Source organism: Aethalodelphis obliquidens, unplaced genomic scaffold (genome assembly GCF_003676395.1).
Source record: "Aethalodelphis obliquidens isolate GAN/ISIS:26980383/991018 unplaced genomic scaffold, ASM367639v1 scaffold54, whole genome shotgun sequence".
Taxonomy (NCBI): domain Eukaryota; kingdom Metazoa; phylum Chordata; class Mammalia; order Artiodactyla; family Delphinidae; genus Aethalodelphis; species Aethalodelphis obliquidens.
In genome coordinates, this window is record NW_020837998.1 from 9,969,281 (window position 1) to 9,990,340 (window position 21,060).

At 36.5% G+C, this 21,060-nt stretch overlaps 1 protein-coding gene across 2 annotated transcripts in view; it reads left to right on the top strand.

Annotated features, from left to right (window-relative positions):
• The window catches only part of DIAPH2 (diaphanous related formin 2), an 897,660-nt gene that overhangs the window by 565,008 nt on the left and 311,592 nt on the right, over nt 1-21,060 (top strand). For both annotated transcript variants that reach the window (XM_027086071.1, XM_027086072.1), the window contains exon 24: nt 12,554-12,678. In XM_027086071.1, coding sequence (XP_026941872.1) covers nt 12,554-12,678 — 125 coding nt within the window. The remainder of the gene's footprint in view (nt 1-12,553; nt 12,679-21,060) is intronic.

Below are 21,060 nucleotides of genomic sequence, written 5' to 3' on the forward strand. Positions count from 1 at the left end.
GACCTTGAGCAGAATGGGAATTCCAGAGAAAAAGAGTAGAGTGATGGTTACCAGGGTGGCGTGGGATAAATTGGGAGATATTAGTCAAAGGGTACAAACTTCTAGTTATTAGATTAAGAAGTTCTGGGGATCTATTATACAGCATAGTGACTATAACTAATAATATTGTATCAGATACTTGAATGTTGCTAAGAGAGTAGATTTTAAATGTTCTCACCACAAAAAAGAAATGATAATTATGTGACAGGATGGAGGTGTTAACTAAAGCTATGGTGGTGATAATTTTGCAGTATATAAATGTGTCAGATCAACACATCAGTATATTTAAACTTACACAATGCTATGGGTCAATTATATTTCAATAAAACTGGGAAGGAAAAACAAAAACAAACAATAAAATAAGAAGTAGTAACATTTGCTTTTATCCCCCCCATTATGGAGGGCAAAATTTTTTTTTTAATCAAGTAAAAGGAAGCAAGTGCCTCTGGGGAGTGGGAAATAGGGGGCAGGAGACAGCAGGTGCTATTTTCATAACCAGTTTTATAGAATGATTTGACTCTATAAATTATGTACATTTATAACTTTCATAAAAACAAAAACTATGCTTAAAACTTCCACAAAGAAATAATTACAAGTTGCTTATATTCTTTATAAAGAAGAAGAATGGGAGTTCATTAGTCCAGGGTAGCAGAAAGATATTCCAGGCAGAGAAATGTGAACCAAGGGAGGGAGACGTGAAAGAGAAGTTGAGGATGGCAGTTCAGGAGCATTAAGTGTGGGAGAATGACCTTAAATGAAAATGAGAGATAAGGAGATGGAAGTCATCTATTTAAAGGCCTTATACATAGTGATCCTGTATGTGACGGGAGAACAAAAAGAAATAACATCTTTCTAATTCTATAAGGTGCTAGTTTATATGATAAGAGCTCTGTCTACATCATTTCACTTTATCACTATGACAACCTTAGGAGGTTAGAATTGTTTTCCCCATTTCACTGATGAAGAAACTAAGGTTCATAAAGGTGAAGTAACTTGCCCAGAATCGCATAGTAAGTAGTGGATAAAGAATTTGAAGTAGGTGTGTCTGACTCCAAAGGCCATGCTTTTTTTCTCCACCATAGCATAGCACACCATTGGATACTGAAAGATTTTAAGCATTGTGGTGGCAAAATCAGGTTTTAGTTTTTAAAGAATAAGTCTGGCATAGTGTGGAACCAGATTTTATGATGCCATTGTTGACTAATTTGGAAGTGTGTTTCTATTCTAGGAGGACTATTTAGTCGGATGTATTGTTAATTTGGATTCCAATCCCAATTCTACTGACACTAGTCAGCACCTCCTGGGCACTCCACCACATGTATTTTACCACATTCTGTAAATTAGTGTTTAATTGTGGTTGACTACAGTATTTTAATGCTGAAACATGTTTTATAACATTTGGCTAGTTTGATCTGCTAGAAAAACTGTTTTGGAAGAACATATATGATGTTCAGGGCTAAATCTCTTTTGTCAGCAAGTATTACCAGCATGACATCTGGTTGTGTGTCATGTTTAGAATTTCCTGTGATCACAGCTTAAAAAATGTTATTCTGCAACTTTCAGCAGCCAACCATATTTAATACTGAAATAGTGGTTTTGATTTTGGTGGGAAATTGGTAGACCTACATAATGAATGTTAACTTCTAGTTGTCTGAGGTTGAAAGTAATGACCATTTGTGTGGAATTCTTATTTGAGTTTTCTTATCCATTACTGGCTCCATAGAAGACCTCCAAATCCTTTATAAATTGGCAAAATAATTTCAGTAAAAGGGCCATAACTGTTAAACATTTATTTTCAAATACTGAAGGATAGAGATTACAGTGGCAAATGTAACTCGCTGACTAACTAGAGGGACAGTGATGGACCTTTTGAAATTGATGGAAGGTGAAATTCATTTTAAAAATTTAGAAATAAAAATAAAGGGATAAATAAATAGATCCTTTAAAAAAAATAAAGGAGAGAAGGACTTTATCACGTCCAGGGCAGCAACAGAGTTACTGACTTGGAAACTAAAGCAGATGTGTGCAGCATCCCTTTCTATTCAGTACACTCAGGAGTGGTAGTTATATTGTTCCACTCTGATTAAAATACAGGTAATCACTGCTGTCGGCCTTAAAAAAAAAAAAAGTTCACTGATAAGAAACTCTGCAATTAATTGCAATGACCATTCAAAGAAAAACAAGCAACAGTGAAAGCTAGAAATGTATATACCCTAAAAGAAGTTTGTAGAGCTACAAACAGGAAGAAGACATGCTTGCCATGAATACCTCAAGTGGAGCTGGTGGGAAAGAGGGACCAAAGAAGGATGAAACCTACTTTGTCTTGTATTGGCTAAACCACCCTTAACCCTTCCACTTGTACCAGTGTTAATGTATCAATTATGTACACTATGAAGGAAAAACAATCGAGTCTTTCAGATTTCTCATTCTTTTAAGGAAATTTGGGCAGATATTTTCTTGACTCTGTGCTTTAAAGGCCTGCAGCTTTTAGATTTTGTGTACTCCCCCCCACCTCCAAATGCAATTAGCTGTGTGGTTGTTATTAGCAACATTTGTTTCAAGAGAAGTATAACAGCAAGACTTTTGGTGGGGGGGAGACAATAGGAATATCCATGGTACCTATGAAAGTTCAGAGTAACTCACAGCAAAGTAGAGGAAAGAGGAAAATTAGGAATAAATTACAAGCATAGCCTAGAGGAGAATGACCTTACCCAACATCTAGAAATGTTTGTACTTGGAATGAGTCAAGGATGAGGAATTATTACCTAGACTTATACAGCCAGAAAACTGACTGTACTAAATTATATAATGAAACAATGTAACTGAAGTTGGATCTGTATACAAATGCCTCCCTATTTCCTGTATCCAGCTCAGACCTCTCTTCTGATCTCCAGATCCATATATCCAACCTCCTATTTGCAATCTCAACTTGGATGCTTCATACAATTGAAACTTAGTTGGTCCAAAGCTAAATAAACCCATGAATATTCCCCCAAAATCTCCCTCCTGATGTCTCCGTTTCCTTTGTTCATGCCGGAAACCCAGGAATCATTCTTAACAATTCCTTCTTCCTTACCGCTCACATTTTATTCACCCCAAGCCCAGTCAGCTCTGTGTCTAAATTACATACCACAACCATCTTTGGTCACCCTAATTCAAGCCACCATCACCTCCTGTCTAGACCGTAATCGTTGTTTCTTAACTCTTCTCCCCTTTTCTATTCTTGACCCCCTCCCTCCATTTTCCACATAGCTGCCAGAGTTTAATCTTTTTTAAAGTGTAATTTTCATCAGCCTCCCCTGCTTAAAGCCCTTCAGTGCATTCCCAGTACTCTTAGGGTGAAACCTAAAGTTCTTATCATGGCCTAAAAGGCCCCACCTACCCCTCAAACCTCATTTCCTCTTTTAATCCATTGTTAGGTTATTAGGCAAAAACACTTAAGGTATAGTAGATTTATGAGATGATAACACCCAGATAAAGCCCCACTTTATTTATGGACTGATTTCAGTGGTGAGGAACTTAGAAAATCATTACAGTTATATCCTCTAGTTTGTTTAGTTTGCATTGCCAATCTCTTACCTGGGGGCATATAGTAATCCTATTAGTATCCACAGTCAGTTAATGAAGAAGGAAAACGTAACTCAAACCTTACTATACCCTTCCCAAGCCTCTTTTATCTGACCTGTAACCCTACTACCAAGCAGAGCTGCCAATTCGAGCAGCACTAATGTGGAAGGGACTCTGATGACTCCAGCATTATGACCTCATCACTGACACTGACCTCATGACAACCTGCATTCAGTTTGGGTGAAAGTCGATGGCTTATATATAAGTGCATATCTGTGGACTTCACTCATTAGACTTGTTCTGGGAGAACCCAGGCAAGTGCAAGAATAACCTTGCAAAATCGTACAGTCCCAGTGATTTCCCTGATGAGTTCAGAAATACATTTCTTGGATAATTTGGCCATAGTCACAAAAATTACACTCAAGAAGACTAACAGTCTTTTAATATAGCATTATAGCTTTATTTTTTTAATCTGTTTTTATTTATTTATTTTTGGCTGCATTGGGTCTTCGTTGCTGCGCACAGGCTTTCTCTAGTTGCAGTGAGCGGGGGCTCCTCTTTGTTGTGGTGCGCGGGCTTCTCATTGCGGTGGCTTCTCTTGTTGCGGAGCACGGGTTCTAGGCGCGCAGGCTTCAGTAGCTGTGGCGAGTGGGCTCGGTAGTTGTAGTTTATGGGCTCTAGAGTGCAGGTTCAGTAGTTGTGGCGCCTAGGCTTAGTTGCTCCACGGCATGTGGGATCTTCCCAGCCCAGGGCGTGAACCCGTGTCCCCTGCATTGGCAGGCGGATTCTTAACCACTGTGCCACCAGGGAAGCCCAGCATGCAGACTATTTAGTTGTGGCATGCATGTGAGAGCTAGTTCCCCGACCAGGGATCGAACCCGGGCCCCCTGCATTCGGAGCATGGAGTCTTACCCACTGGACCACCAGGAAAGTCCCGCATTATAGCTTTATGATGACACTACCTACATGTATTTAATTCTTGCCAAATAACACGTGGAAGAAAGTATTCAAATGGTTTATCAATCAATATAATCTTTTCGTACCTTATTAAGGATATAATATACCAGGAGTAAAGGGGTTAGTAAAGTTGCCATTAAATGGTTCCTCGGATTAGAACATTTGTGAATGCTTTCTCAAGAAGCTGGTAGTTGTTGTGACATGAAAAAAAAAAAAAAAAACAAAACAGTGCTCATTTCTCACAGCTGGTTTATCAGAACTTTGGCAACATTGAATATAGTTGTTTTTCACGTTTTTTCTGTGTGATTTTTTTCAGTAATTATTATAGCTCAAAACTAAATGCATACATAAACATAGACTCAAAATTCCAAATTTTACAAAGATGTAATTTCAGATTTTGTAAGATTTTTGTCCTTTCTAGTCTTTAGTCAACAAGACTACATTTTACATATTTTTCCATAATTTCACTAATTTAGTTTTAAGGCCTCCTCTTATAGGTAATATTAAGTAGCCTCCTTTCATAAGGGTCCTTTTTACCACTTGTGTTCTGATTACAAGCAAAAGAAGAATGCATTACATAGACTTGACAAGTGAAGACTTTAATATAGGATTGCCATAAAGGATTTATCAATATCTGAATGTTCTGGCAAGCTTTTTTGCTAAGGAGAATACCATTCCAGCCACTTACATAAAATCTCCAAGGGAGGACAAGTCAGTATAGCCCAGCCTCAACTCAATAAAGACATGACTTGGGGGCTTCCCTGGTGGCGCAGTGGTTGAGAGTCCGCCTGCCGATGCAGGGGACACGGGTTCGTGCCCCGGTCCGGGAAGATCGCACATGCCGTGGAGCGGCTGGGCCCGTGAGCCATGGCCGCTGAGCCTGTGTGTCCGGAGCCTGTGATCCGCAACGGGAGAGGCCACAACAATGAGAGGCCCGCATACCGCAAAAAAAATAAATAAAAAATAAAGACATGACTTGACCCATTAAAGTTATTCCAGTTTGAGATGTGGGTGAGTGAGAGATCTTTTACTATAAGAAAAACAAATGAGCTTTAAAAAAGATTCTTCATAATGAGAACAAACTATTCCAACAAGACTACATCTAGCATTGCTTTATAGAAGCTTCGGCTTGCACCTGTTCTTCCCAATCCTGGCCTTGAGCTAAGACTGTCAACAAGAGTAAGAGATTTTAGTTTCTTTTTTAGTCTTTGATTTAAAAACTCACACATACTATTTGCTGCAGGCAGAATAACAATTGGAGAAGAGACAGCAGGTGAAAGAACTCGATGCTTCACAGGTAGCTTGGCTGTCCAGTGCTAGTGGGTCGGTGGTCAGGCTACAGAATTTTGGGTTGCAAATCATGATTCAGAGGGTTTTAAACTTTTCTTCTCTCCTCCTTTACCCCGGCTATCCTTTCACCATACCTTCCATAGTTATTAGCAAGGTTGTTTGTTTGTTTTGTCTTTTCTTTTTGTTAGAAGGCTCCACTTTTTCTTTTTAAAAAAATGCATTCAGACTGAGGTTTACAGGCTGAGATCTCGTACAAATGTATGAACCCAGACAGTGAAACATACTTAGTTTTTCGAGTTAAACATGTATATGGTTTACAAAGTAGTTTTCATGTTTTGTTATGGATGTTCCTCTGCTCTCAGCATCAGTTCAGGCCGTATTATGGATCCGATTGAGAAAAACTGCACCTTATACCAAAGGCACATGTTCCAGGGGCAAGTGATGAATGGCTCTTGTGAACACACATTGAGGACATACGTTTTTAAATTTCATTTAGTAAGGACTCTAGTTAAGTTGTGTTTTCTGTTAAGGTGACTTCTTAACATTTTTTTTTTTTCTCCTAAGAATGAGTCATTCTCTAACAGATTTTTTTTTTAATTAGAGGAATTTCTTATTTGGGTGCCATTTATCACTTATTTTCTTTAAAGGCCTGAGAAGCCCACAGTGCTGACTGAGCCTTTGCTATTTTTATTGTATAAACACATTTGCTTCATTTTCATGTATAGCAGTCATATAAAACGAAACTATTAACTTATAAATGTACTTGAGAAAGAATACAGCTGTGCCTATTGTTTGGGCTGCTTGTAATGTCCTTTTCTTTTATACATGTGCTTTCTGGATGAGTCACTTTAATGTTATGCCGCTCGGCTGACAGTAATTCTTCAACTAAATATATTCAGTTAAAGAAAATTACAGGGTGCTTATAATCAGGTTGGGGCCTATTCACATACAGACTTGCAAGAGTAAATTGTTACCTGGCCTTTCTTAGAGCAAAGATGTCAAGAAGTGCTGGGTTACTTTGTCAATGGGTAAAATTAATAGAAATATTTAATTCAGAGAAAAAATTCCTCAAGTTGCTGGAAAAGCTTTTATATTTACATAAAATTATACATTCTGCACATGGTCTAGAGAATGTCACCAGAGTACTGTGATTTTTTTTTTCCTTAAATGCATATCAGTTCTCTTAGGTACTATGTAATTGAAGAGTCTTTCCATATAAAAATCTCACTTAAAATATTTTTCTTACACTTTACTTTTCTTCAAATTATGAATTAGAGCGAGTCTGTCATTTCAAGTGTTTTGAATGAAGATCAGGCTACTCTCATATATTTGCTTGAAGCCAGCAAAGAAGTACTATATGTATATGTGTATATTTTTCAACTGAAGTAAGCAGATAAATAAGATTCGTGGAGAAGGTTTCTCCCTACGTATAACTCAAGAGAGTGTACTGAGCTTAAAAGGTTATTTATGGAGTATAAGAAAGAAAGCTATAATAAAGAACCTGATAGCTATAATTTAATTTTTTAGTGTTATAATTCAGATTCAGTAGCAGATGTAAAAAATGAAATTAGTGAAAAAAGTTAAAGTGCCACCAGACTGACTAATCAGTCATTGAAAATGCTTGTAGTGGAAATTTACTCAGATAGAAAATGTTTGCCCTGTCACTAAAGGCTCCTTAATTTATATTAGTGAACTAATATAATGACAGGCACAAAAATAAACCCTGAGGTGGGGGCTATGCAGTAGACAAGCATTTCTAACCTACTCTGGTGTTTAAATGTTCTTGGAACTCCAGCTGCCCTACATCTCCCTACCACCTCCAGTAAATATATATATATATATATATATATATATATATATATATATGTATGTATTTCTGTCTTTCTTTCTCTCCCTCTCTCACACACACACACGCACGCAAGCATGCACACACGCACCCTGAAGACATATTAGAAGAAATGTAGGCTAGGATCTAACTAGTTACATAATCAAATTGTCTCCTAACTCTTAAGATTAAAACAAATGTATTCAAGGCAAATAATCAGGCAGGTAAACACATGTTAATTCTTTATAACACTTACAAAAAATTTCTTATGGTTTAGACATGTCTAGAAAATCAAAGTAACTAACTTGTAAATGTCTCCAAAGAAATACTACTGCACAGATTTTAATTTCCAGAAATATTCTTTTTTGCGGTACGCAGGCCTCTCACTGCTGTGACCTCTCCCGCCGTGGAGCACAGGCTCCGGACGCGCAGGCTCAGCGGCCATGGCTCACGGGCCCAGCCGCTCCGTGGCATGTGGGATCTTCCCGGACCGGGGCACGAACCCGTGTCCCCTGCATCGGCAGGCAGACTCTCGACCACTGCGCCACCAGGGAGCTCCCCAGAAATATTCTTTAAATTTGGAACTTGCTAGTATCTCTAACAAATTGGCTGTTCATTAGTATAACTGTCACTGCCTCCCAGACGTAAAATTCCACGTACCCTGTAAAACCTACAAACAGAGAACCCAATCTAAGTTTAGTTCCTGTGATTAGAAAGAAGACCGATATTAAATCAGGCCGCAGTGAGGTAGCAGGTAAGGAATGACTGCTTTTTTTGTTCAGATTACATCTAAATTGTTGTTTAGTTTTCGGTGGCACGTTTACAGTAGGAATTTGTCTGTTGGTAGAATATAGTGGGAAGGATAGTAGAATATGAAACAAATATTTATAGATTACCTATTATGTACTTGTTATAATGATAGAAACTTTATATTAATCAAATTATTTAACTTGGATGGCTACCATTTAAGGAAGGTATTATTATCTTTATTTTTCAAATTGGGAAATGAAGACCCAGAGAGGCTAAGCGACTGGCTCAAAGTAACCCAACTATTAGTGAATATGGTAGAGGTTAGAATCTAGGTCGACCCTGACTCCTGTCCCCAAGTATAGGTGGCATACCCTTGTGACAATGAGTACAGATTTTAAAAAAAATTTTAATTGAAGTATAGTTGATTTACAATATCGTGTTAGTTTCAGGTGTAGAGCACAGCGATTCAGTTACACACACACACACACACACACACACACACACACACACACACACACACACATACTTTTTCAGGTTCTTTTCCCTTATAGGTTATTACAAGATACTGAGTATAGTTCCCTGTGCTATACAGTAGGTCCTTGTTGGTGATCTATTTTATATATAGTAGTGTGTATATGTTAATCCCAACCTCCTAATTTATCTATCCTCCCACCTCCTTTCCCAGATTTTATTTTAAGTTGTTGGCCTTCCAGAAGTAGAGACACTGCTTTACATTTACAATTTCCTGACAAGACATCATTTAGCTCATATGATACCCCTTCTTGAGAGTAGTATATACCTCATAGAGTTTTTGTGAGAGTTAATGCATAAAACTAATTAAAATAATATCTAGCACATAGTAAGTACTCAGTAAATGTTAGTTATTACTTAGAAGCATAAGTAATGACTAACCCTTATACCTTAGGAGGACTAGTTGAAGGAACCAGGTGTTTGTAAGCTGGGCAGATTAAGAAGATGCAAGTGACACCTTTCCTGTAAAATAGGGTGTAGACTTGAGCAGTGTTGATTTAAGGCAAAATGAGGACTAATGGGTAAGAAGAGTTCAAGTAGGCTGGTTTCGATTATAAGCAAATAAAATTTTTCTAATTATATCAACTGTCAAAAATGAAGTAAGCCACTTAGGGATAGAGTGAAACCCCTGTTGTGGGTCTAGTTTATGCAACACCGTAGATTAACACCCCCTGAAATAGAATTCCACCAGTGAAAGAATAAGAAATGAGAAGGAGCCAGCAGGTGAAATTCCCAGCCCTTTTAACCAACTCTTCCAAGTTGGAGTTGCTTTATTTGTCTTACATGGAGACCAGGACTGACTACATGTTTAGGGGGACCTAGTGCAAAATTAAATTGCAGAGCCCCATTTTAAAAATTACTAAGACTTTCAAAATGGTGGCAACAAAGCGTTAAACAAAGTGCAGGGCACTTTTAATGCAGCCATAAGTTTGCATGTGGGCTAACATCCTTGGTTTCTTACATCTCCAGTACTTTATTTTCTTTCGTTCATTCATAATGTTAATAAATTATTAGAGAGGGAGAATAGAGAAGCTGAAAAAAAGAAAAGGTGTCCCTTACTTCTCTTCCTTATCTCTGTTTCTTACTTTCCCCTTTGTCTAAGCATCTCCTTCAACTTCCTGCTTCCTTTCATACTCACATAATAATTGATATGCTAACTTCCAATCACTTCGGTTGTATCTAACTTCTACATGCACATCCAGTTGCAGAAGTGGGAAAACATTTAAATCTGAATCAAAATTTCTTGAAATATACATATTCATTCAACAAACATTTATTGAGTACCGTGTGTGATAAGTACTGAGGGAAAAGCCAAGTACTAGGTAGGGATCTTACCATTAAGTAGCAGGAGGTTTTATAGCAGAGACTCTATATACAAAAAATGAAAAAAAATTCTCACTTAAAGCAGAAGGTGGTGTGTGGAAGATCACTTAAACAAATAGAAGTGTCTCTAAATGGTAGAGAATTTGGACTAGAGCTCTAGAGGGATTTACAGAGGACTAAGGATTTGACAGGTGGAACTGAGGAGGACAGATGTCTAGAAAACATTGTTTTATTCAAAATTCAACTTTAGGGTAAAAGCAATTTTAGTGGATTAAAAAGAATGTCTCGTTATTTGAGTTATCTAGACTTTTGTGTGCATAGCAACTTGATTAGGCTGTTATTACTCTGTTGAACAATCAGAAGGATCCTCATGATCACCCCCTTTTTTACTACTGGAATTACTATTGCTTTTCGCAGGAGGATTACTATTGTGACTTAAACCTCGCCTATGGGCACATTTTGTTTATTGCAGAAAGTTGTCATGAGTTTATTTCTTCTGTGTAGCCTATATGACATAAACAACTTGTCAACTTCATATCTTCAGTTTTTCAGTCAAGCAAGTGGGAAAGGAGAAACCCTTTGAATAATTAGCAAGCATCTCCTGGAAAAACCCAAGAGAAAAAGTTCAGCTTTAAAGTCAGAGAGAATGGTTACCTCCACAGCAAACTCGTCCTTTAAATAAAGCAAGCAATGATTGCTGAGCCATTAGCACATTTACGGCAGGGCAAAACTCTCTTCGACTTCTCCGATAAAGAATAATTTCCAAACTTGTCAGATCTAAACAAATGGAACTAAATTGGACATAGCTATTTGAACTGACAGAGTAATAGGAAAAAAAAATAATAATTTGTCTTTAGTGTTGGTGTTTGATTTTCAGTCTCTTGAACTTCCAGGTATATTTAAGCGATTTCTCCTCATTGAGTTATAAAGGTGTACGTGTCAGTGTGATGAATTTGTATCAGAAGACTTTGGCTGAAATTTGCCAGGGGATTGATTTTTGTCAGTCTCTTGAATTTTTCATTGTAATTCTGATATGCCTCTGAATGAGACTGAAATTTACTTTAAAAAAAAAATTGTAATATTATTCTATTTCTGTTTCATGGTCCTTTAATGAAAAGAACTGTTTCAGAGACCTGGATTTAAAAATCAATGTCACGGGGGCTTCCCTGGTGGCGCAGTGGTTGAGAGTCCGCCTGCTGATGCAGGGGACACGGGTTCGTGCCCCGGTCCGGGAAGATCCCACATGCCGCGGAGTGGCTGGGCGCGTGAGCCATGGCCGCTGAGCCTGCGCGTCCGGAGCCTGTGCTCCGCAACGGGAGAGGCCACAACAGTGAGAGGCCCGCGTACCGCAAAAAAAAAAAAAAAAATCAGTGTCACGGGCTACCTATCAAATTCTAGTAGTTACCTTGCCTTTTCAACTAGAACCCTGCCAAATGCCGTTGATATTGATAGAAGTGTCTTCATACATAGTTGGCGGTCATAGAGTAATAGGGTATCTATAAACTAGTGTAAGCTTAAAAAAAAAGTACCTCTGTGAAAAGAAAGCATCGTGAGAGATCTGGAAAGTGTGCATGTATTTAAGAGTAGTTTGAATACAATACTTAAGATTATTTGTTGTCAATGAGGAGAGAAAAAGAAAAGTGCAGAGAATGTTAGGGGTAATTAAAGCAACTAACGATAGTGTTTGAGGGCTCACTGAAGCTTTGTGGGTGTGTATGCACACACATGTTTGCTCTGGTTTGCTCTAAATTCTCTGTATCAACAGTTATTTATCATTTCTCTATGAGTATGAAAAGTACTAAAGTCAGGAACTTTTACCATAGATATTAGTTTATAAAAATCAGGATCTTTCAACAAGAGAAAAATATTTGATCCTTTTATGTAATTTAACTTTAAATCATTTATATAGCCAACATCACGCATTAATAAGATAGGATCTCTTTGAATGTTAGTTTCTCTTTAATCTTCAAATTAGATTTTAAAGAATGAAATATTAGGAATTCCATCAATAAATTTAAATAGAAATGGATTCATTTGAGCTAATGGCTGAATAAAATGATGGCGTTGCCATATTAAACATGATGATTTGGTATATTATGTTACACATTTTCACTTATTTCATGGAGAGTAGAATTTTTATGAGTAGTAATTCAGAAAAATGTGAGTTGAGTTCATGGAACTATTCTCCACATTAAAAAAATACTTGAACTGATACTGTTTTCTTTTAGTTGTAAAAGAAATGTTCTAAACACTTTGCACGTTGTTCTTTAGTTTCAGCTCAAATTCTCAAGAGCAACCTTGCAGCAATGGAACAACAAATTGTTCATCTGGAACGTGACATCAAGCTATTTCCCAAAACAGAAAATCAACGTGATAAGTTTGTGGAAAAGCTGACGATATCCTTTATTTATTTAAGCATTTTGTTTATTTGTTAGTTTCTGTGTGTGTGTTTGTCTGTCTGTCTGTCCATATACCTATTTACCTTGTGGTTAGTTCTAAACTTACCATTCTATTCACAGTTTGGGTGAATTTGTATATAGGCTGTTTTTATATTACCAGCATAAATTTTAGTTCATGACGTTTTGAATCGTAGAGTAGGCAAGGGAACAATTATATAAGAAAAAATGCCATTTCTCAAAGACAAATTTCATTTGAAGGCCCACAAGATATGCAAGGTAAGTCTTTTGAGGCTTGATGTGACCTAAAACAGAACAAAGAATCTCCTTATTGTTTAAAGGAAATGATCAACAGAAGAATTTTTTTGCTCAGAGGTTTTTTTCTTTGTGTGTGTGTGTGCAGGTATTTTCTGAGGCGATATGTGCATTTTCAAGGGCAATCAGAGGATAACTGGTACCAGTAGACTGAAAGGTTATGAAGAAAAAAATGGATGCATGCATGGACAGATAGATTAATTGATCAGTAGATTATGTATTTAAGTAAATTGTAATAGCTATCTGTATAACGTTAGGCATTGCCTGCTACCTAAATGCTTTTAAATCCCTATTTTACATATAGTATATTCATATAAATTACAGAAATATATGAAAGGAAAACTTGAGAAATGATATTTAGCTTGAATTGTTTAATGTTAAATCTGTTGTCTAAAGATAAACTACATTAGAGCTGATTTTTTTTTTTTTTTTTTTTCTATTTTGGTTTTCAAATGTTAAAGCCATATCCTACTCTTCTGGGTTTAAATAAATATCTTGAACTGCAGATTGATTCACCATTTTATACCTCAAGAGGGAATAAATACTGTAAATTCTTTATCTGATAATAAGTAAATTCCTTCAATAACTATATGGCAGTCACCTTGTTTCAAGGTTAAATCTATTGCCTTTTTCTTCTCTGATATGCTTTCTTTCCTGCCCAACTTGGAAGTTATGGTCCTGAGCTTGAATTACTTGAGAATGGCAATTTAGGTTTATGTGAAAAACAATTTTTATTTTCACTCTTTGGTTCATGAATTAATACTGTATTTTGTGTGGTCCTTTAGTGATGGTGAGTAGTTATAGAAATAGGAATATTGGGAACATAAGTTTGTGGGTGACTGGAGGCAGGAAATACTCAAAAATAACCTTGGATTACATACCTGTCCACATCAGGATATTTAATGTGAAGATTTAACTTTGTTGCTGATTAGATTTTTCTTTCAAATTTGTTATATTGTCCTGTGGCTGGAAGCACCACCTACATTTTTCAACTTTTGATTTTGATTCTTGCCTCACATACTTGAATTTAATTCCTGATTCCCTTGTCCTTTTTAACATTTTCTTCTACAGTTGGCTTGTGGCCACACGACAGCATACAACATTGAGGGGTCTTTGTTGCTCATTTAGAAAAAGAAAAGTAATTTCAAACCCTCATGAACTTGGCCTGGACTCTATTTTAGTTCTCTCTTTATGCAGGTAATTAAGCGCTTTAAAATGAAAATCCAGAGCCTTCTGTATCTGTATGTTACAGATGAATGGTTATTCTTCATTTAAGTGACACTAAAGCGTGACTGTTTGTCCACAAGGGGATTGAAAACTGTATTAAAATGTATGGGGCTGTTACTTTGCATATCATATTTTAAAAAGCAAAATAAAATACACAGCAATTTATTTTAGAGAAAAAGTTAGACTATTGTGTTGAGTTGTCTAAAAACTCCAAATTAATAAATTACAGTGATAGAACTGTGGCTCAAATTATTCTTGCTTCGGGAGACTCTTTGGGCACCAAGTGAGAGTTTGTATCTTCTAGAAAATGGCAAACAAAATGTTTAATCATCCTATGATATATGAATTCTGGTGCCTTCTTAATGTTTTTTCTACTCTTCTGGCAATTCCAAAAGAGAGGGATATTTTCTTGTGGGATACTTGATTCTGTTTTAAAATTAGAGCCATGATCCTATTTCTAGTATAGGATTCTTTGTACTGGATGATCTTTCCAATGTTTCTGTCCCCTGCCAATAAATTCTTTTGCTTCAGGCACTGGCCTTTTAAATTGAATAACTATGGGCACAAGTATGGGGGTAGTTTCCCCTTGAAAGTAACCTTACCTACTTAAACAGTAATCTCTCTATAAGGACTGTGAGTTCAAAAACTGAATAGCAGTGACACTCCTCTGGGCTTTCAGAAGGGCATCAGTGCTATAGTTAGCAGCAGTGGCATGATGGCCAAGGGCAAGTGAATATTCAGGTTGAATCTTCACCAAATCTCCAGGTTGGGCTAAGTCCCATAGCATCCTATGTTCACCCTTACTCTTTCACAGTATTGATTGAACTCATAATATGCACAGCATTGACAGGCCATGGAAATTCAACAGTGCATGAGATAGAAGATTTGACCACAAGTTGCTGACAGTCTGGCATTTACCTACTTCTCTGTCTTGCTGGCCCAGTGACCAAGATCAGGTCTAGTGTGTTAATTTCTATATGCCCATCCCAATGCACAGCACCTAGCAACATGAAGGCGCTCAGTAAGTGTATATTGAATCACAGAATATTATAGCTATAGAGACAATGGAGATCATCTGGTCCAAGATCCTACTTTGACTTAACACATCAAAGGGGATATTGTTGAAAGAGTAGTAGGCTGTGCTTGTAGTTATAAAACTTTTCTTCATATAAATTTTCACAGGAACTTGAGTCACATTGAATCACCTTTTCAGAGCATGTAAAGTGTAATCAGTTTTAGAAAAGATAATCCACACCTTTTAAAAGTAAATGTAAAAAAAATTAACCAAAGAAAAGAGAATGATACCTCTCCTATGAATGGAGTGGCCCAGGCTATTTCCTGCCTCCTAAGCAATAGTCAGTGGCTTTTGAATGAAGCTTGTCACCTCTGCTTCCCTTTCTCTACCCCAAACTGGTTGCTTGTTCCAACTCAAAAAACAAAAAAAAAAAATGGAAAGAGTAAAATAAGCAATATTAATTTTGTAAGACTACAAAACAGGAAGAAATGGAGAAAATTTTCTCATAAATCATAGTAGAGAGGTTCTAGGATGAAAGGGGATGGTCTATAATGGATACAATAGCACCATATATATTGAAACACACATGGTTCAAAAATCTGGATACCATGTGTGGGAATTTGCTGTTATTCTGATTTTTTTTAAAAGCAAAGTTCTTTGTATTCATCATGCCAGTGTGCTCATCATAATAATATTGGGGAAGTTTTAAGTTCAATTGTTTGTACAGTGAATTCAAATAGAATCTATATTCCGTTTTTGGTAAGTTATAAAAATGATGATAATATTCACTCGTTAATTGAATGTTTACTATGTATCAGACACTGCCTAATTTTACATACTTGAGCTTTTAAAAAATGGTCCTATTCACTAAATGAAGAGTATTTTCCATATCTGGTGATGAAATTGATCACAGTTGTCCCTTTGTCATTGTAGTGAGCTCAAACTGTCTCAGGATAACAACCCATAAAGTTATTTGTCATAGGCCCATTGTTTTAAATTCATTAATTTCGAGGGGTCATCTCTTTTTATCTTTTAAGGTTACCCGGAATTCTGTAGCCTCTGTCTGTGTTTGGCACCTATTGCAAAAATTGGTAGGGTGAGGTTCAAAATCACATCCGGTTTCAAAGTTTAGAAAAATAACCCGTGCTAAGGAAGGGTGAGAGGGAACACTGTGAGTGGTCTGCGTGCCAATCCTGAGGCTCATTCTTGTTTTGTTTTGTTTTGTTTTGGCCACACCACGCAGCTTGTGGGATCCTAGTTCCTTGACCAGGAATTGAACCTGGGCCCTAGGCAGTGAAAATGAGGAGTCCTAACCACTGGACCACCAGGGAATTCCCTGAGGCTTGTTCTCATGGACTTGACATTATATGTGGATTCTGATTTTTTCAGCTTTTGTCTTTTGACCAATCATGTGACTATGAAACAGTTTTTCTTTCTTTCTTTTAAATCTAAGCATCACTTTTACTTACTGCTCCTTGCTTTTTCCAACAGGAAAAAAACATTCTTAAAAGAGGGCTTCTTAGACTTTAGAATATGCGTTGTGGTCCATCCTTAACATCTTAAACTGTCTACAAAACACGTTATCCACAGTGTTGACCTTACTGCTTATATCCTGTTGACAAATTTCTTACATTTACTTACATAGATTTTGTCAGTGGCAGAGCTGTCTATTGCTGCAAATCAGCTTAGCTTTTTGATTGACTGCTGGCTAAATCATCTCACCAACTGGAGGGCAGGGAGGACTGAGCAGCAGGGGCACCATTAACACATTGACAAAAGGAGCTGACAGAAAGTTAATGACATTAACACCCTGTAGCTAACTATCAACACCTGGGAGTTTCTCATAGTGGGAGGGAGAGTCATTTGAAGTGGTTAAAAATCAAGTTCCTGGAGGAAGCACATTGCCCTGACCAGACAATTCAGAACAGATTCGGGGTCTCTACTGTACTGCAATTACGTTGATTTTTCTCCCACTATTCTTTATTAAGTGAATAATTTTTGAAAAGATGAAAAACTCACAGGGTTAGTGTTCAACTTCAGTAATATTAATCACCTTTGAGAACATGCCATATAAAAAATAGACAAAACAAAAACAAAACAGAAACCTCAAGAGCAAGTTTTTTTTGTTTTTTTTCTCTCTGGTATGAATGTACTAATCCAGGCTATTTTCTAGCTGCTGAAAAATCGAGAGGTTTAGGTTAGACTGGAGGGAAGTTTAGTGGCTCGGACTCTCTCTCATTACCTTTAATTGCCTGCTGGTCTCAAACTCAGAAAATTAGGAAGTTCAAAGCAAAACATTTTTAAATGAGACTGCTCAAGGAGAGAGGGTCCAGAATTGAAGGAAGGAAGGAAGGGAGGGAGGGAGGACAAAGAAGGAAAGGAAAGGAAAGAGAAAGAAGGAAGGAAGGAGGGAGGGAGGAAGAGGAAAGAAGGAAAGGAAAGGAAAGGAAAGGAGGAAAGGGAAAGAAGGAAGGAAGGGAGGGAAGGAGGAGAAAGAAGGAAAGGAAAGGAAAGGGAAGGAAGAAAAGAGACAGTGAGCATATGGGAGCAGTAATAGAGAAAATGCATACATTGAAAAGCAAATTGTTTTTGAAAATCACATGGGGGAAAATATTGCTTTTTTAAAAAAGGAAGATTGTTAGCATTCTTTGAAATATACACTCTTCATAATGGTATTGGAAGATTTTTTTTTTTTTTTTTTTTTGGCCACTGTGCATGCTTTGTAGGATCTTAGTTCCCCAACCAGGGATTGAACCCAGGTCCTCTGCAGTGAAAGCAAATTTTCTTTTTTTTTTAACTTCCATTATTTGTGCAGTGATTTGCAGTAGAAGGTATGATCATCTATAATAATAAAAATAAAAATGATAATATAATAGTAATAATAGCAACTGTTTAGTGAATGTCATGTGCCTGTCACAGTGCTAAGAATATATAGGTGTCTGTATAATCTCAAGTGATCTCCAATGCAATACTATAGGGGAAGTACTATGATTAACCCCATTTCAAATATGTGAGAATTGAGGCTATAGAGGTTCAAAGGTTCAAACACATGTGTGAGATCATGTATGTTACAAGTCTGGTTAATGAGGGCCAGAATTCAAGTAAGTCTTGGTCCTTCAGACTCCAAGCCTTGTGCTTGTAACCATGGTATTGTGCTGCCTCTAGGGTCAGAAAGCTTTGTAAATCTGAGATGAATTCCACATTTGTTCACTGTGAAATAATGTGTTGCTTCAGAAGAAAAAAAAAATTCTTTTTGAAAGGTTTGTAAACTAATTTAAAAATTAGCTGCTCATGTCTTCCATAAAGTCTTCCTTAATCATAGCAATCAAAAATAATTTCCTTGTCCCCTGTGTTCTTATAACATTTTAATGTTTTGATTATTGTACTCGCTGACTTGCCTGTACTCTGCTTATGTGCATGTGTGTTTTGAACACTGGGTTATAAAATCTTTTGAGTACAACAAGCCTAGCACAATGCTTTACAGAAAGTTGTCTTAATAAATGTTTATTTAATATGTTAGAGGTCATTGCATAATGATTAATGTAAAACAACATTCTGGCAAGTAAATAGAAAACATTAGCTTGTGATGCTGGCATAACTTCAGTTTGACAAAAGAAAGGGATATAACATGTTTCCACTGTTATTCCTTTATATGTTTTAATTTTAAATGCAGGTATTAAGAATTATCTCTTTGGCTCTTGGAAATCACATTCTAAGAAACTGTCTCAATGGAGCATATGGTTTTTCAGATCAGTCAGTTCAAAAGTTTTTTATTTGAAGAGTCTTGCTTGTTTGAACTTCAGCCTGAAATTACCATGAGCTCCATTTTTCAAACTTTGTTTAGGGAATTGATGGACATTTTGTGCATGATACTAATGGTGAGAGAAGAGCATACTGCTTGGTTAAAGGGTACATAAACCCTTTCAGGCCACTAGAGACTCATCTGAGAAATCATCTTTTTCAGAACATAAAACGGGACATAAGTCATCTGAAAGAGTTAATGTACCCTCAACCTTACAAATTCGCATTCCTACCAGAAGCTAAGTTTTAAGAGACTAAAAACCTTTCTATGGGATTTGTTCATACTGAGTAGAAATGATGTAAAAAAAGAAGTTTGAAAAACTAAATGACCCAATGTGGTTATGGTTTTGTGTATGCATGTATACTAGAAAACATGTAGCATATACATGTATCTATACATAGATAGAGATATGATTTAAAGCCATTTTGGTATTCACAAGAGCTTAAATTGGATACTGTAGCAATGAATATGAGTTTGTTTCCTTTTGCTTTGATTTCAAATTTACTAAAACTCTTTTATTTTCAATTATTGAAGGCACGCACTGTATGTTAAATACACACAGTTTATAGGCAATGATGGTGACGTTAGTATAACTAGTCAGTAAATATACTCTTGCAGCAAAATCTCAATCAGGTATTATTTGAGAAATGTAGGTAAATACATCAGTGTCTTTTTCTATATTAGATGTCTGTTCAATTATTTCTAGTTAGGCTCTCTGAGATATAACTTTTGAAAATTATAGCAAGTAAACTTAGCTTTTCCTTGAACGTTCCCTGTTCCTTTCTTCTGGTTTTAAACTTTGAGGTATGGGAAGTGAAAACAAAAAAATGCAAGAAAGCAAGTCAATATGTTTAATAAACATGTAATGATACTGTCCTTTGTGTTGCAAAGGTAAAATAGGATAATTACCTACTACATTGTCCCAATTCATTACTGAAGTTAGAAATGGAAAGAAATACATAAAAAACATCACTGAAATTTTTCAGTTGAATCTTAGTGATGGATATATATATCCATACACATACATATCCACACATACCTCATAAGACAAGCATTTAAAATTACAATAAATTTGAGAGGATTACATCTCATCTACTCATTTAAAGCTAAGGCACTCAACAGTGGTGAGAATTGAAAATGAATGAAAAATTTAAAAAGAAACTATAGAAAAGCTTTCCCAAGATCATTAGTGAAAAGGAGAATATGACCTAGTCACCAGTTGATGTTGTCTGGGTAAGAAAAGTCATGAGTAACTTAGTTGAAAATGGTTCCAAGGGGTGAAGGTACCAACTCCTCTTTACCTTATCAAAAGCAAACAGTAAGTGGCTTTTTTATATCAGCTAAGGCATTATCGACTTAGTGCATGGCAACACTGATTACTCATCTCCAGACTTCTGTATTATGGTCCTGACTCAAAACCTAAAGAGATCCAATTTCATTTTGCACACTGTTGAGAAGTACTCTGTCCACTTTATTTGCCTCATATATATAAAAGTACTTTTGAACTTTAATGTTCTGTACAAATGCAAAGCATTTTTATTAATCCATTTGAATGAAAAGACATGTGGATGAGTATCAATAGACCTAAGTGTTAGCCTTGGTCTTTGCAAACGTAGGAAAGACACTCTGTTTCCTCATTTGTAAAACTGAAATGAAAATACTTCCCTTGCCCACCTCACGTATGTTTTTATTAGGACTAGGTATAGTAATGACTTTGAACATGCTTTGTAAAATGAAGAAATAACATACAAGGTGTCATTGGTCATTCTGCTCTAAACCTCACAAATGGGAGATAAATTATTTCCCCCAAGGAAAATATTCTTTGTAAACAACCACAGTCTGCTTTTGTCCAACTTCATTTTATCTAAGTTGGTTTTTTGTTGTTGTTGTTTTCGTATTTTTTTTTAAGACTGAAAGAAAAAAGATACATTCATGTAGTAAGTGCCTATGGCAGAAGCAGGAGGCTTGTACTTCATTATTCTAGGAGTATCCAGATGTTTGGGATTAAACAAATCCCTACATT